We start from the raw sequence: 13,017 nt of genomic DNA on the forward strand, positions 1-13,017 counted from the left end.
AATTTAATTTTGAAATAATAATTAGAAATATTTCCATTCATTTAATTTTGAAATATTAATTAGAGAAAGTATTACTGCATTTCTCAGTCTGTAAAAGAACAGAGTGATTATCTGCACTCCCCACTGCATTCGGAGTATCCAGTTACTCCCCGGATCCCCAACTATGTGCAGAAGGCGGGGTTCTTGCCAATGTGAATTTTGTTTACCAGCCATATATCCATATCTTATTTACATATGGGCATTTCTGCCGCCCCACAAGCGCGCATTACACACATTTTAATTAAGACGCAGCGCCAGACGAGACTGCTTCGCTTCGGCTTCTGTTCGCGGCTCCTAAATTCTGAATTTTAAATTCTGAATTCTACATTCTGAATTCTGGGTTCTGCTTCTGCTTCCTCGTCTAGTGCTGTGGTCACAGAGTAGTCAGTCTTCAGCGCAGCTCGATAGCGAAAGATGTGCGCCGGGAGCGGCGCTTCCAGTGCCACCGATCCATCGAATCCAAGGTCGCGGGGATAGGACAGCTCCATAGTGTGCGGATTGGCGCCATGTGCTGCTGGTGTGCACGTGTCTACTGGACGGTACTGCACAATCTCCTGGTTCGCCTGCTGGACAGCCTGATGGAAGTGAGATCGCCCGCCTTCTGTAGCTGCTGCTTCGGCTATCAGCGGCAGGCCAGTCAGGAAAGTGACGTCGCAGAACGGGTTTCCAGCACTGACGACGATCCACATCAGCAGCCCCGTGAGGATTACGTCATTGTGGGTGAGTACGCGGCGATCTCTTGGCTCCAAAACAAAGCCAAATCCACAGAGCGATAGCATATAAACAAAAAGAAACAGCAAGACAGAGTTCTTGAGTCTAAGTTTCTAACTATAGATACAAGTTAATGTAGGTTGATATTCAATTGGAAGATTAAACTGTATCTAAATCCATTAACTGATTCTACATTTTGAATTCTTTCAAGACGCTGCCGACGTCAACTACGCGGAGATCAAGGAGCGGCATGTGGAGAAGGAGCAGTACTACTTCACAGTGGATCGACCCACGGCGGAGCGAATGCTCCATGGACGAGAGGACGGCTCCTGCCTGGTACGTCCCTTCAAGGCAGCCGACCAGTGCATTCGGTACATCGTGAGCATCTGGGCGGCGGATCAGTACTATCACCTGTTCATAAGGCAAGTGGACAGGAGACAGCGCTACGCCATTGGGCAGAAGAAGTGCCAGGAGCGCTGCTTCGGTTCGCCCTCGGAAATTGTGGACTTCTACACGGAGCACCCACTGCTCTGCACCAACAAAGTCCGGAGCCAGTGCGTCCGGCTGTGTCCCATCAGTTACGCTTAGCTAAGGGCAAATCTTTATTGCATAAGAGTGGGGCAAGTATGTACAAATGGGGTTAGCTTAAGACGCTCATGTTAGCTCAGGTTAGCTCAGGTGGCCACCACCGCCTTGAAGGCGCACTGGTTGTTCTGCATCAGGGCGGGCCAAAGGAAGGCCTTTATCAGATCCGATCGCCGGTCCGCCTGGGGATGCCGCTCGTGTTTCTCGGGCCTCAGGAAGCCTGCATGGGATTTACGTAGATTTAATGACAATCAATTAAAGTTTGATTAAGAAATTGATTATATGATTGATTAGAAACGCACCCAGGTTGAAGTCCATGTCCAGGTAGTAGGGCGCCTTCTGGTTGATCATCCGCCAGGCCAGGCGAACACACGCACTGACGTAGTGCGTCAGCGGGGGGCAGGACTCCAGGCAGGGGTACTCGTGCAGAGTAGAGAGCACCTGGTTGAACACCGACCGCTCGATCTCGCCCAGCGGGAAACTCTCGGCGGTCTCGAAGAGGTGCTGGCGAACGGATCTGTCCAGGGCCAAGGTGGTCTCACTGCTGCTGTCCAAGGGGCAGTTCAGGACTCGGCGCACTTCCAGGACCTTCCGCTCCCGCATCCCGTGGCACAGGCGGAAGGAGAGCTGTACCAATAGTTAAGCAAATATTCATTTAGACCATGCCTCATTCTAGCTTAAGTTGCTTATGAACAGATAAATAAAGCTTTGAAAATCTAAAATATATATGACTTTAATTAATCGGGATTGGATGGTACCATTTTCGTGCAAAGGCGTCATTCATCTGCGATCGAAAGTGATTCAAATCCGAAGCGCCTACGTAATTTTCTGGCTCCCTGCGGCTCCACTTTCCCTCGCATTTTCACTGCACCAACCTGCCTAATAATCCGCCAGTGCGAATTCGATCTGGCCAAAATGGATATTTTGCAATCGCAATTTGTGGTCTGACAGGATTTGTAGCATCCAGAGCCCACGGGCTTGGCGCTTGTAATTGATGGCCAAGCACTTGAAAATTGAAAGTAATCTTCGCTGGATGAATTGGTCTCACGGTTTGGGAGTCACTGTGCTGTGCTAGCTTGCTAGGCAAGCAGTGCAAGCAGTGCGCACGCTGGAGGCTACTTCAAGATCAAGGTTTGACAGCTATTGACCGGCCAAGTGGCAGTTGGAAGAGTTTGCCCCAATTTAAAAACAATCGCTTTTTACTTTTGACAAAAGCCTCATTCTATTTGAATAGCTTAAAGAATTGTTGGGAAAAATATCTCTTAGCATTGTGAAGCTAAAATGTTATTGACATGGAATTGGCACTCTGAAAGATTATGAACGCCCATAATAAATTGACGCCATTCATCACAAATAACGCCGTACTGTCTTGACAAGTGAAAACGAAGCAGATAATTATAACTAAAAGTAAAATTATGTTGTTTGCGATTTATATTCGAAAGACAAGTGACTGATTGACTGGCTTTAATTTCTCCTCATGATTAAATCTCTAATTCTTTATCGGTTTCTTCAGCCAGCTAAAGCTTTGCAGCAAAATAAAATACAGAATAATACAAGTTCAGTAACAAAATGGTAGTGAACACACCCAATAGAAAACTTAATTATCTTCCCAAAACTTATTTATCTTCCCAAAAAAAAAGTGAAAAGAAGTCCGACTCGCAATTGGCACTAGTTTCTCCCGATCGAGGTAATCTCGAAATTGGTTTTATTCGGCCTCTTTAACAAGCCATTATTGAAAGTTCGGACATATCTAAGGTCGGCAATCTACAATCCATCCCAGAAACATATGAATGCTGGGTACTTCAGACTCACCACGATCATGGAGAAGAGTATCTTCCCCTTAAGGCTGTGCGCGTGTTTTATCTGGGGAAGACTGTCCAACGCCTCCAAGGCGTCCGCTCGGTTCTCGACGTAGAGATTCCGATAGAGCGACACCATTTCGCTGTGGAGATACAGAGATGGAGATGGAGAGATCAGAAATGGGAGTGTGGCATGTGGGCACGTGGGCAGGTGAGAGTTGGATGCGGTCGCGATCTGATTTGGCTGAGATCGTTGTGTGGGTGTTGCACCTTATTGGAACTCGGTCAAGTGTAAGAATCTGAACATAACATTTGCTCACCTGCCGTCATCGCTCCCAGAGTCGTCCGAGTGGTAACCATCGCTGCAGCTGCTCGTGCTGGCGCCACCGGGGGGCGTGGTCTTGCCAATGGAGTGGGCGGAGCCGGGAGGACCGCCCTCGGGACCCATCATGTGGAGCACCACCTCGCAGCCGCGGGAGAAGTTCATCAGCAGGCCGGCGGCGGGGCGCTTCTCCACGAGCGCCTGTGCGTCCAGGCGGCGCACCTGACCCACGCAGGTGAGCACCTCCTTGTCGTTCTCCACCCGCGTGCTGAGATTCTCGACCAGCGTTTGGAGCTGCTTCAGTGCCGGCTTGTCCAGCATTGTGAGCAGGGTCTTGTTGTCGATGAGTCGCTGCTGAATGTCCCCGTAATTGATGGCCAGCAATCGTTGGTGGGAGGAGTGAGCTGGGTCCTGGTTGACCGTCACCATGCTCAGCTCCTCCAGCTTGTGAATGGCCATCTTGTAGGTGTCCACATGGCGCTGCAGCTCGGTCTTTAGGGCCACATGTAGGGAAATGAGCTGGCCGGAGGCATCGGTGGTGAGTCCATGGACACCCAGACCTTGTACGGCATTATCGAAGCTGCGTCTCCGCTCCCTCAGAGTTTGCCGGAGTCCTGGCTCATACTGAGCCAAGGCCTGCAGCAGTCGAGTGCATCTCTGCCGGAGTCCCGACTCATGGGGATTCGCGAACAGACGCACCAATTGCCAGGCCACCGTTTCACTGGGCACCTCTGGCTTGGGAGTGGTGTTCAAGGTGGTCAATCTGGGCCAAAATTCAATAAAAAAGAAATAGTAATCGTATAAATTGCATTTACAATATTTGAAGATTTAACTACTAAATTGTATAATAACTCACCTGGTAAAGAAGGACTCCAGAAGGTAGGCACTGTGCGGCAGGTGCTCCAGCAGCAGGTCCAGCGGCAGCTCCGCGATCACTGATCTGAGAACCGAGGGACCCAGTCTGCCCACCACGCCAGCAGCCTCCCGGTACTGCCTGCCCTCCGAGAGGAGCATCAGCCGGCGAAGCACCTGACGCGGACTGGTCAGGAACTCGCGTCCATCCCTGGAGGGTCCACGAATCCGCTCCCTGCTGTCCGCCATCGATGCGGCGCCAAAGGAGAGGGGAGGCGACGGAGAATGGCCCTGGAGCTGCAGAATAGCGTCCTGGTGGTTCTTCAGCAGGATCTGCTTCCTGGAGGCGTTGGAGATGCGGATTACTCGGATAACTCGGGTTACTCGGTTGTGGGTTAATGGAATGGCTTTGTACAGATGCAGATGCAAAGTCAGTGAGATGCAGATCAGATGCAGATCAGATTCAGATGCAGATGTTGATGCAGATCAGATTCAAAAGCAGATATAGATGCAGATGTAGATGCAGATGTAGATGCGGATGCGGACTTTGAGACGCAAGTTCAGTGGGACTGCTTACAGCATATTGGGTGTGGGCGTGGGCTCCATGACGATGACGATGCGTTTGGGGTTTCAGCTCTGGTCGCCAAACTGCAAACTCCGCGGGAAGGGCTCTGAAAAGGCGCCAGACACAATGCCACAATTAATAGCGAATAGGAAATCTCTTTGGCAAGAATTCGCGCACAAAACAATTGGCACTTTCACCGGCGCAACAACAGCAACAACAACAACAACAACAGCAGCACCAGCCAACATAATTTATCATAAGTTATCCATATGCGTGCATAATACAATCTACAATCGCCAGGCTTGTCAGTTGTCAGTTGCTTGTGGGAGTGGGAGTTTCCACCTCAACTATGACAACTAGGAAAATGTTTAGGGCCTCCGCACAAAGCGACTTTCCTTGCAGCCGCGTCTCGAATGCCAGCCATTTCCCAGGTGGCCAGGAAAATGCCATTTAACCCCCACTCGCAGTGCGCCTAATTGAAATTTTTACTTTGCAGTGGGCTATGCACTGTTGGAATGGGTTAATGAATAAACGCATCGGAGAAGCTATTTGAGTTAGAACTTTTTGGGCACCTGCAGCAGCTCCCCTTTTCCAGAGACTGGGTGCTCAGTACTAAGTACTTTGATGGGGCTGCAGGGAATCGGACACTGGGGCAACCAACCCGAACCGAAGAAAAAGAGCTGACCATGTTTGTCTTCCCGAGAATCGAGCTGCGGAGAACATTAAATGTTTGCCAACCAGCCGAAAAGTCCGGAAAGGCAGCCAAGCACGGCGATTAGGTAAGTGGCTGTCATACGGATGCACCGAGAGAAATCAGTGGTATGGCTTGAACTGGGTACACAGCTTGTTAGTAAAATAAAAGCACATGATCACTCTAGAACCTTCAGTAAATGCTTGTAATATTTACTTAAAATTAATGGCCCGAGCACCCCACAAGTGTTTTAAATAGTTAACTTCAATTAATAACGTTTTCTGGAGTGTCTGGCGGCAGTAACACTTCCAGCGAACAGCCAACTTGGAGCCGGAGGTGACAGTGACCCAGCTCGCAAAGGTCAGACATCGTGCATTACCGACTTTGCCGACTTAACCGACTTCTTAACCGGCTTAACGGACAGGTAGACGCCTTAATTGAAGGCCCGTAAGTGCGCTTTGGCAATACCTACCTACCTGCCGTTACCAGGTGGCGGCCACGAGAAGGTGTGTCTCACTGTCTCAGCTGGGAAAGAATGTTCCACTAGAGTCGAGGGCGTGGCCCGGTGGGAAACAGTTGGTGCCACAGATTTTACAGCGGATTTCCGATCTGCGTGCGTGTTGCCAAAACAGCAGGCAGGATTATCTGGTTGGTCATCAGTGGAGTTCGGTGCTGATCTGCACATGCAGTGTGCGAAATGCGAGAGATAAACAAAAATTACCGCATTTCGCTGGGATCATGTAGCGAGAATCCAGACATGACGGCCACAAAGAAAGGGCTCCGCGATTACCAGGCAATTATGACTACACGGGCGACAAATTGAAAGATGCCAGCGGAAAGAGCGGAGCTGCTGGGAAAGCCATAGAAACGTGGCCATGACACTTGGGATGCGCTTCGCTGGGTTCAGTGAAGTTAGAAACAAAAACAAAAAAAAAGAGTTTGGAGAAGGGGGCCTATGGAATATGTTATGTAAGCTGCTGACAAATGAGCGGGCTGAGAACGGAAGCCAAACTTGTCGCCACAACGCAAGAACACCACTCATCGCATATACCCACATATACCCCACATACCCATCTCTATCTCTATCTGTAGCTGTAGCTGTATCTGTATCTATATCTGTATCTTTGGCTGCGGCTTTTAGTTACACTGGGGGTCTCAGTTGGTTTAATGAACCCGGCGAAAATAGCAAAATAGAAATGTGGCGATGTGAAATGATTTGTTGGGCCGGCCATGAGGCAAACATGACTCTGGGGGCTCGCCATTATTGTGATTACAACAATTCGTTATGAAGTCGCTGGCTCTGATAGTTTCATACTTTCGCAGGCCAACAAACTTCTAATTGCCACGACCCCGAGCTCCGCATGCAATCGAGTACTGCCCCTTACTTTGGTACCGCTTTTCGGGGGGATTTACAGGGTATATTCTTAGGTAGAGAAACTGGAAATGAAGAATCAATAGATAGATAGATAGATAGATAGAAAGATAGATAGATAGATAGGCTCTAACAGCTATGATTTCTATTTTAAGTGGCTATATTTTGGCATGGCAACCTATTGAGATACCATCTAACTACATTTGCAAGGTCGTTAATGGAAATCGCCAATCTGACTAGATGTTGAGCACTGCCCATTTGATGCCCTGGACTCCAGAGTTCCCATTTCTGTGTCATAATGGTATCCATAACCAGCTCGGAATGAAGTTTGAGCTGGGAGCTGGCGTGCGGCTGCCATTAAGATTTGATGGCGATCAACGATCTGTGGCATGCCGGGGTTCCATCAGACACCTGTGCCCGTGGCAATTAGCCGCCAGACGGGAACTGCCAAAAAAAAAAAGGGCAAGAAGAGCAGCAGACAGTGGAGTCCATTCCGCTAGTCGTTAATCAAAGAGAGCGACCCAATCAAGCTGACCTCAAAATCCCGACAAAAACCAGACAAAAAGCGGAGCGAATTTATTGTCGTAAGGCGAACGCACAAGTTCTGCATGGCGAATAAAAAAAAGAAGAAACTTGTTTGTGGAACGATCGCTAACTGTTCTTGGCACCCATTCCACAAAGGGAAGAAACGGCCCTTGTTTCCATATCTTTCGATCGATTGCGAATTAGCATATCTATAACTCCAATACTGATTGATTCCCTCATAAAGCATAAACAGTCCGCGGCTAAAACAAAAGACACCCGCGGGCCTTTGGGCCCCAAACTACAGCTCACCTACTTAGGCTTTTGGGCTTAAGTCCAGCCCATCAAGATTTGACAGCTTCCCCGGCAATCTAATTCGTATTAACTTTTTTCTGGCTGCCAGGAACCACTCTTCTTGGCCAGCACCACCTCAATTATGATGGGAAGAAGTTGGCGGCTGAAACTGGGTTAATTCCATTCCATTCAATTAGAATACGGACAGCGGCGAGTTTATGGTTGCTACAAGTTGCAAGTTGGCCAGCTAATTGGCGTCGCCTGCCTCAGTGTCTCCATTTCTGGGAAAGATCTTCGCTCTTCCCCGCATAATCCGCATAAATTAGCAAACACCAGCCTTTGACTAAGCAGCCATAATGAGACACTCAGCATCTAAGCATTTGGGCAACGCATCTCATTATGCGCGGATTCTCACTGCCAGCTCCACAGGTATCGCACTACTTAAGCCATTCATTTTTATTTGGGAGTATTCTACATCATTTCATTTTATGGTCTCGTCTATAGCAAATAGTTAAGAGCTTAGAAAAGAAAACTAATTAACAAGGCAGTTTGCATGACAGACGGAGCAGCAATTATGCTTGTTTGGATAGTTTGTTGTTTGCTTTGGGCGTGGCTGCACATTTATCATTTATTTATATTTCTGTATTAGCATATTGATACGGCACAGAAGAAATTTAAGATGAAACGTAGCCGCACTCAATTCAAAAGGAATTAAAACTAAACTATTACCAGTTAATGGAGCCTGATGCGTGTAAAGTATCTAATTCAAAGAAGCAACTTGTTAATAACACCCAGTTATGATGCTCAACTCAGGAAAGTATCTTGTTTAGCGCTTGGCTTGGCACTAAATAATGTTTCTATCCGAGGAGCGTTCAACTCCATTGGTAGCTCCACTCCCACATGGTGGATACGAGATGTTTTCGTGCCACTTACATGGTTTTCAGCGGCGCTGCTTGTGGGTAAGTGTGCCACTAATCCGCAGGAGAATCGCCAGGTCGTCTTCTCACTTGACACCGAAGAAGTCGCAGATTTTCCGCTTTTCCTCGGCGGTCGAGCAATTTTCACTTTGCTGCCGAAAGCGACAGGGTCAAAAAGCACAGGCTGTCTTTTTCTGTGCTCTTTGCAGATTGCAGCCACAGTTTTTATCTTGTGGAGAATGCAACCGCAAATCACAAAGTTGAAGGCGCCTTCGTGTTCATTTGGCAGCAGCAAAACAACTCAGTCTACAAACATTTTTGCACTTCATTAACTCGTCTAACATTTGGGTGGCAAATGCCACGGGAAATTCCTCGTCTCCGCGAAGAAGCTGTCAGTCTTCAGTGCTCAGTCTTCCCGCCTTCACTCTTCTGCGCCCGATTCTTCTCGCTGTTTACCGTTTAAGCACGCGCCTCCACCAGTGGAAACTCGAGACTGGTGGAAAATCTGTTCGAAACTGGAAAATCGCGAGTTGCGGAGCACGACCGATCGCGGTAAAAGTCCAAAGCAGACTGAAACTGAACGAATGTCATGACCACAGCGGAACACACAGTCGCTTGCTAACGGGAGCGAAAGAGAGCGCTGGCAAAAAGAGAAAGAGAGAGCAACTTCAGCTCTAAGTTGGCTCAAAAACCAGCAGAGATTGCCTCCTCTGCAGAAGCATTTTGGGCAAGTTCAGAAATGCACAGTGCAAAAAAATGTACAAGTACTAAAGTAGAAGGACTAAACTTCAAGTAAATGGATGTTTAAGGATTCACCCATGATAGTTATCCTTAGAATTCGGTTTTACTTTAGTTACTATAAAATATTCGTTCATATTTGTATAGTGTACCTTAGAGTTTCAGTAACTTGCATTTAAACGAAACGATCAATTTATTTCCAAAACTTTTGATCCATATGAACAGTTCACAATTGATGTGCAAAATAATAACTCGATTCAGGTGCCTAGTTCTGGTGCAGCAGATACATTGTAGTGGCAGCTGTTTTTGCCGCTTCGAATTGAGCCAACTAATGGGCGATGTTTGTTTGCTTTTGGCCAAGTTAAGCGCTCGCCGCTTCGAGCGGAAAGTGCAAGCCACCGGCGCAGATGCAGCTGCTCTTTTACCACTTCACCATTTTACCATTTACCATTTACCGATTGTTAGTTTAATTGCAATAATGGACGACTCCGCATCATGGGATTGGGGAATTTGGGTTAGTGTGTGCGGTTTTGGCAGCAGCAGCAGCAAGCTGGGTAGGAAATCGCACAATGACCAGCTTTCTAAAGATGCCGAAAGTAATAAAAGAATTTCCAATCGAAGAGCGCAGATTTGATGACTTTGTATGATGCAACTGTGGGAAAGGCGGTAGCTACTTTGCCGCCTCAGTTTTGCATATATATCTGAGCTGGGTGGGCTGCACTTCGGTTTCAGCCCAATCTCAGCTAATTAGCTTAATTACCCAATGCCAGAGGCGTATTAATTTCACCGGCGGCAAACGCGGCAAGCGGTGAAAAATGTTGGCTCGAAAACAAAAGGGAGCAACTGTTGACTCCCAAACTGCAAACGCTTGGCATGCACGGCAAAAAACAAATCACTTTTGCAAGAACTGAAATAGTTTTTATTAAGTTATTTAAAATGCGATTGCTTTACTCTTTGTAGTTCCTTAACAATCAAAGTTCAGCTTACTAGATAGACAAGATTAAAGTTCCCATGACATCAAAGTGCGATAAGAATATCATAATTTTATTAGCTTCGCTGTGGGGCGAAAATGAGCCAGAATGAGCCGAGATCGACGCCAACTGATTGGAGCCCATTGCCAGCGCCTTGGCCAAAAGATTCGGCCTCGGGCCAAATGGTGTACCACTATGCATGTGCTCCAAACTCCGAGCTCCGAAAATTGCGCCACCTTCACATGTTGTGCGCAATTGGAAGACGCTCCACAAACTGTAACCAAAGCGGAGCAATTAACGAGCTCCCACAAAGGTGAGTTGAGTGGTCTGGTACCATAAAGGGGTATTTTCCATGGGAGGAGCCCATTTATTCGCGGCAAGATGTGTGCGGCATTTGCATTTAGCCGGCTTAACAGGGCGTTAAGCTTGCGACACGGCCATAAAAATAGTGGCGCATCTTCGCGGAGTTAGCGTACTTATCTGCCGTAATCCGCAGCACCAGGGCTCTAAGATTGGGTGTTAATAAGTCAAGGTCTCCGGCAATGGAGCGAACCATCTGTATCTGCATCTGTATCTGTTACTATTTGTGTTTCTGTATCTTCTCCTGGGAATGAGTAGTTGGCAGATCTTCCTTTTCCTGCGTTTCCAAACGCATTTCACTTTTCGCCAACGCCGACAGGTGTGCAAATATTTGCGAGAAATTGTCAAGTGGCGGGGAGCTGAAAAACAGAGAGGCATTGGGAAACCGCTTACCAAATCAAGTAATTAACGCTTTGATTTACTAAACGCATCGGCTTGTCGCCAGTTGGTTAATGGTTAGTGTGTAACGCTCTTCATGTTCATGTGCGAAATGTCGCCGATTTTGGGCTGCTTTTTTCCATCCATCTCACTTTTTTTCCCATTCCCCCCATTCGAGCTTTTCATTTCGACTTTTCACTACTATTAGCTATTTGTCAGGCGAAGTGAGGCAACTGCCTCAGCCCCTACAGAAACTGGAGACATCTGCCAATCCTGCCAATTGGCGATTTCTCTTTCGCTGGAAAAATGCGGCAATAGTCGTAAAACTTTAACACAAATATTGAGCAAAGTAATTATGAGACCCAACTGGCCGCCACATAGATGGCCACTTGGAAACTGCAATCTCGCCTCCTAAGTGACTCGGAATGACTGCGACTTTCAGTGACTTTCAGCGACTGGATTGATCGTTAGGATTGATCGTTAGGATTGATAGCTTGCCCCGATTTCTGAGCCATGACCAGATGGATGTGGATGCCACAAGTTGGTCACTCTGAGGAGAAACTACTCGACTGCAACTGTTCCCAAAGGTGCCGAGTACCGAGTACGGAGTACCAATCATCCCATGATGCACTCGTAATCCTCATGAATTTCATTACCTCATCGCCAAGTGCACGAATCTCGCAGATAAACATCACTGACGATTGCAGATACAAAGATACAGATACAATGCCCATTTCCGCTGCTTGCAGCCCTTTTTGAATTGATTAAGCCCCCCAAGCCCCTCAAAAATCCACTCCATTGTGGTGCATTCACGGCTCAAATCTCTCACCTTGGCTTCCGTGAAAATAATTCAATTTCATGCCGCATTATCTGTGTTCTTATATAAGGCCCTCGAGCAAAGTGCACACATTTGTCTGCGATGCGGTCGCAACTTGCAATTAAACCCAAATGGACACAGCACTCATCACTTCGATGAGGAGAAATTAGACCCCCTCCTGGGACTCACAGGCAATAGCAGTAACTCTTTGCAGGCTTTGGAGAAATTATCAATAAATATGAACAAACTCACTGCATAGACTAATGGCTAATAAATAGTTGTATAAAGTTTAATGATGAAAATGAACTTTAATGTACTTAGAACTTCAACACTATAGAAGCTCTTAAAGCAATACAGCCACATCACAACAAATGGAAAGTGTTCAATAAAGAACTATATGATTTCATTCATTACTAAGAGCAACCTGATTTCTCTCAGTGCACCCACTCGGTGGCTCGCCGCATCATGTGGCTGATATGCCCGGCTCCTTGACAGGCTGACTTTGGTTTTGGTTTGGCTTGGTTCGGTTTGGTTTGGCCAGCCGTTTGACAACAACTTTCACAAACTTTTGCCAGCGATCGCGATTCTTATTACAGAATCAGGTGCGGGACTCTCACTCTCTCTTTGAGTCAGTGAACTGGCCACTGCCAGCGCGCAACTTGCCACTTGGGGCACGTTCGGTTGACAGTAAAAGTAAAGCCGCGCGGGAAAAAGTGAACGCAATCGAAGGCGACCCACTTCCCGATCCAACAATAAGTCGCCCCAATCTTTATCTCTATCTGCATCTCTATCTTTTTTTTCGGGGACCGGCGGATGCTGCACACATATGTATGTACTGTATATGCGGGAAATCTGTGGAGAAAAGTGGGTGGCCCACAGCCAAAAGCAACTGTCTTCTGTCCACTGTCTTCTGTTGGCTGTCCACTGTCCAATGTCCACTGTCTTCTGTTTTTTTGGGTGTCGAGTGTCAGTCGTAGAAACCGAAATCGAACCGAAAACTAGCCGACAAACGCACACGCAAAATATACCAAAGTGGCCCAAACGAGCCATTGGCGTGACTTAATGATGCATAAATAAACGAGGC

The 13,017-nt window shown here is 47.4% G+C and overlaps 2 protein-coding genes across 4 annotated transcripts; one reads left to right on the forward strand and one right to left on the reverse strand.

Moving 5' to 3' along the window:
* The first annotated feature begins 545 nt into the window (after positions 1–545).
* On the forward strand, positions 546–1,613 carry LOC120453412. The gene is made up of 2 exons (XM_039638110.2): positions 546–759; positions 962–1,613. The coding sequence occupies exons 1-2, from the start codon at positions 546–548 to the stop codon at positions 1,336–1,338; spliced, it is 591 nt and encodes a 196-aa protein (XP_039494044.1). The 3' UTR covers positions 1,339–1,613.
* LOC120453410 lies at positions 1,425–10,307 on the reverse strand. Of its 3 annotated transcripts, none has more exons than XM_039638109.2 (7): positions 10,168–10,307; positions 4,886–4,979; positions 4,313–4,648; positions 3,455–4,219; positions 3,148–3,277; positions 1,638–1,962; positions 1,425–1,555 (listed from the first exon to the last, which is right to left on the reverse strand). In XM_039638109.2, the coding sequence occupies exons 2-7, from the start codon at positions 4,912–4,914 to the stop codon at positions 1,425–1,427; spliced, it is 1,716 nt and encodes a 571-aa protein (XP_039494043.1). In that variant the 5' UTR covers positions 4,915–4,979; positions 10,168–10,307. The 3 variants fall into 3 exon arrangements, with proteins under 3 accessions (XP_039494043.1, XP_039494042.1, XP_039494041.1); XM_039638108.2 differs by lacking the exon at positions 10,168–10,307 and adding an exon at positions 9,126–9,222; XM_039638107.2 differs by lacking the exon at positions 10,168–10,307 and adding an exon at positions 8,686–9,222.
* Positions 10,308–13,017: the final 2,710 nt, after the last annotated feature.

This window comes from Drosophila santomea, chromosome 3R, assembly GCF_016746245.2.
Source record: "Drosophila santomea strain STO CAGO 1482 chromosome 3R, Prin_Dsan_1.1, whole genome shotgun sequence".
NCBI classification, from domain to species: Eukaryota; Metazoa; Arthropoda; class Insecta; order Diptera; family Drosophilidae; genus Drosophila; species Drosophila santomea.

Coding starts and splice junctions, on each gene's coding strand:
- LOC120453412 (XM_039638110.2), top strand. CDS start 546: ATGTGCTGCTGGTGTGCACGTGTCTACTGGACGGTACTGCACAATCTC. Junction 760..961: donor TGAGGATTACGTCATTGTGG/GTGAGTACGCGG, acceptor AATTCTTTCAAG/ACGCTGCCGACGTCAACTAC.
- LOC120453410 (XM_039638109.2), bottom strand. CDS start 4,914: ATGGAGCCCACGCCCACACCCAATATGCT. Junction 1,963..3,147: donor TACTCTTCTCCATGATCGTG/GTGAGTCTGAAG, acceptor CTATTGGTACAG/CTCTCCTTCCGCCTGTGCCA. Junction 1,556..1,637: donor GGACATGGACTTCAACCTGG/GTGCGTTTCTAA, acceptor AATCCCATGCAG/GCTTCCTGAGGCCCGAGAAA.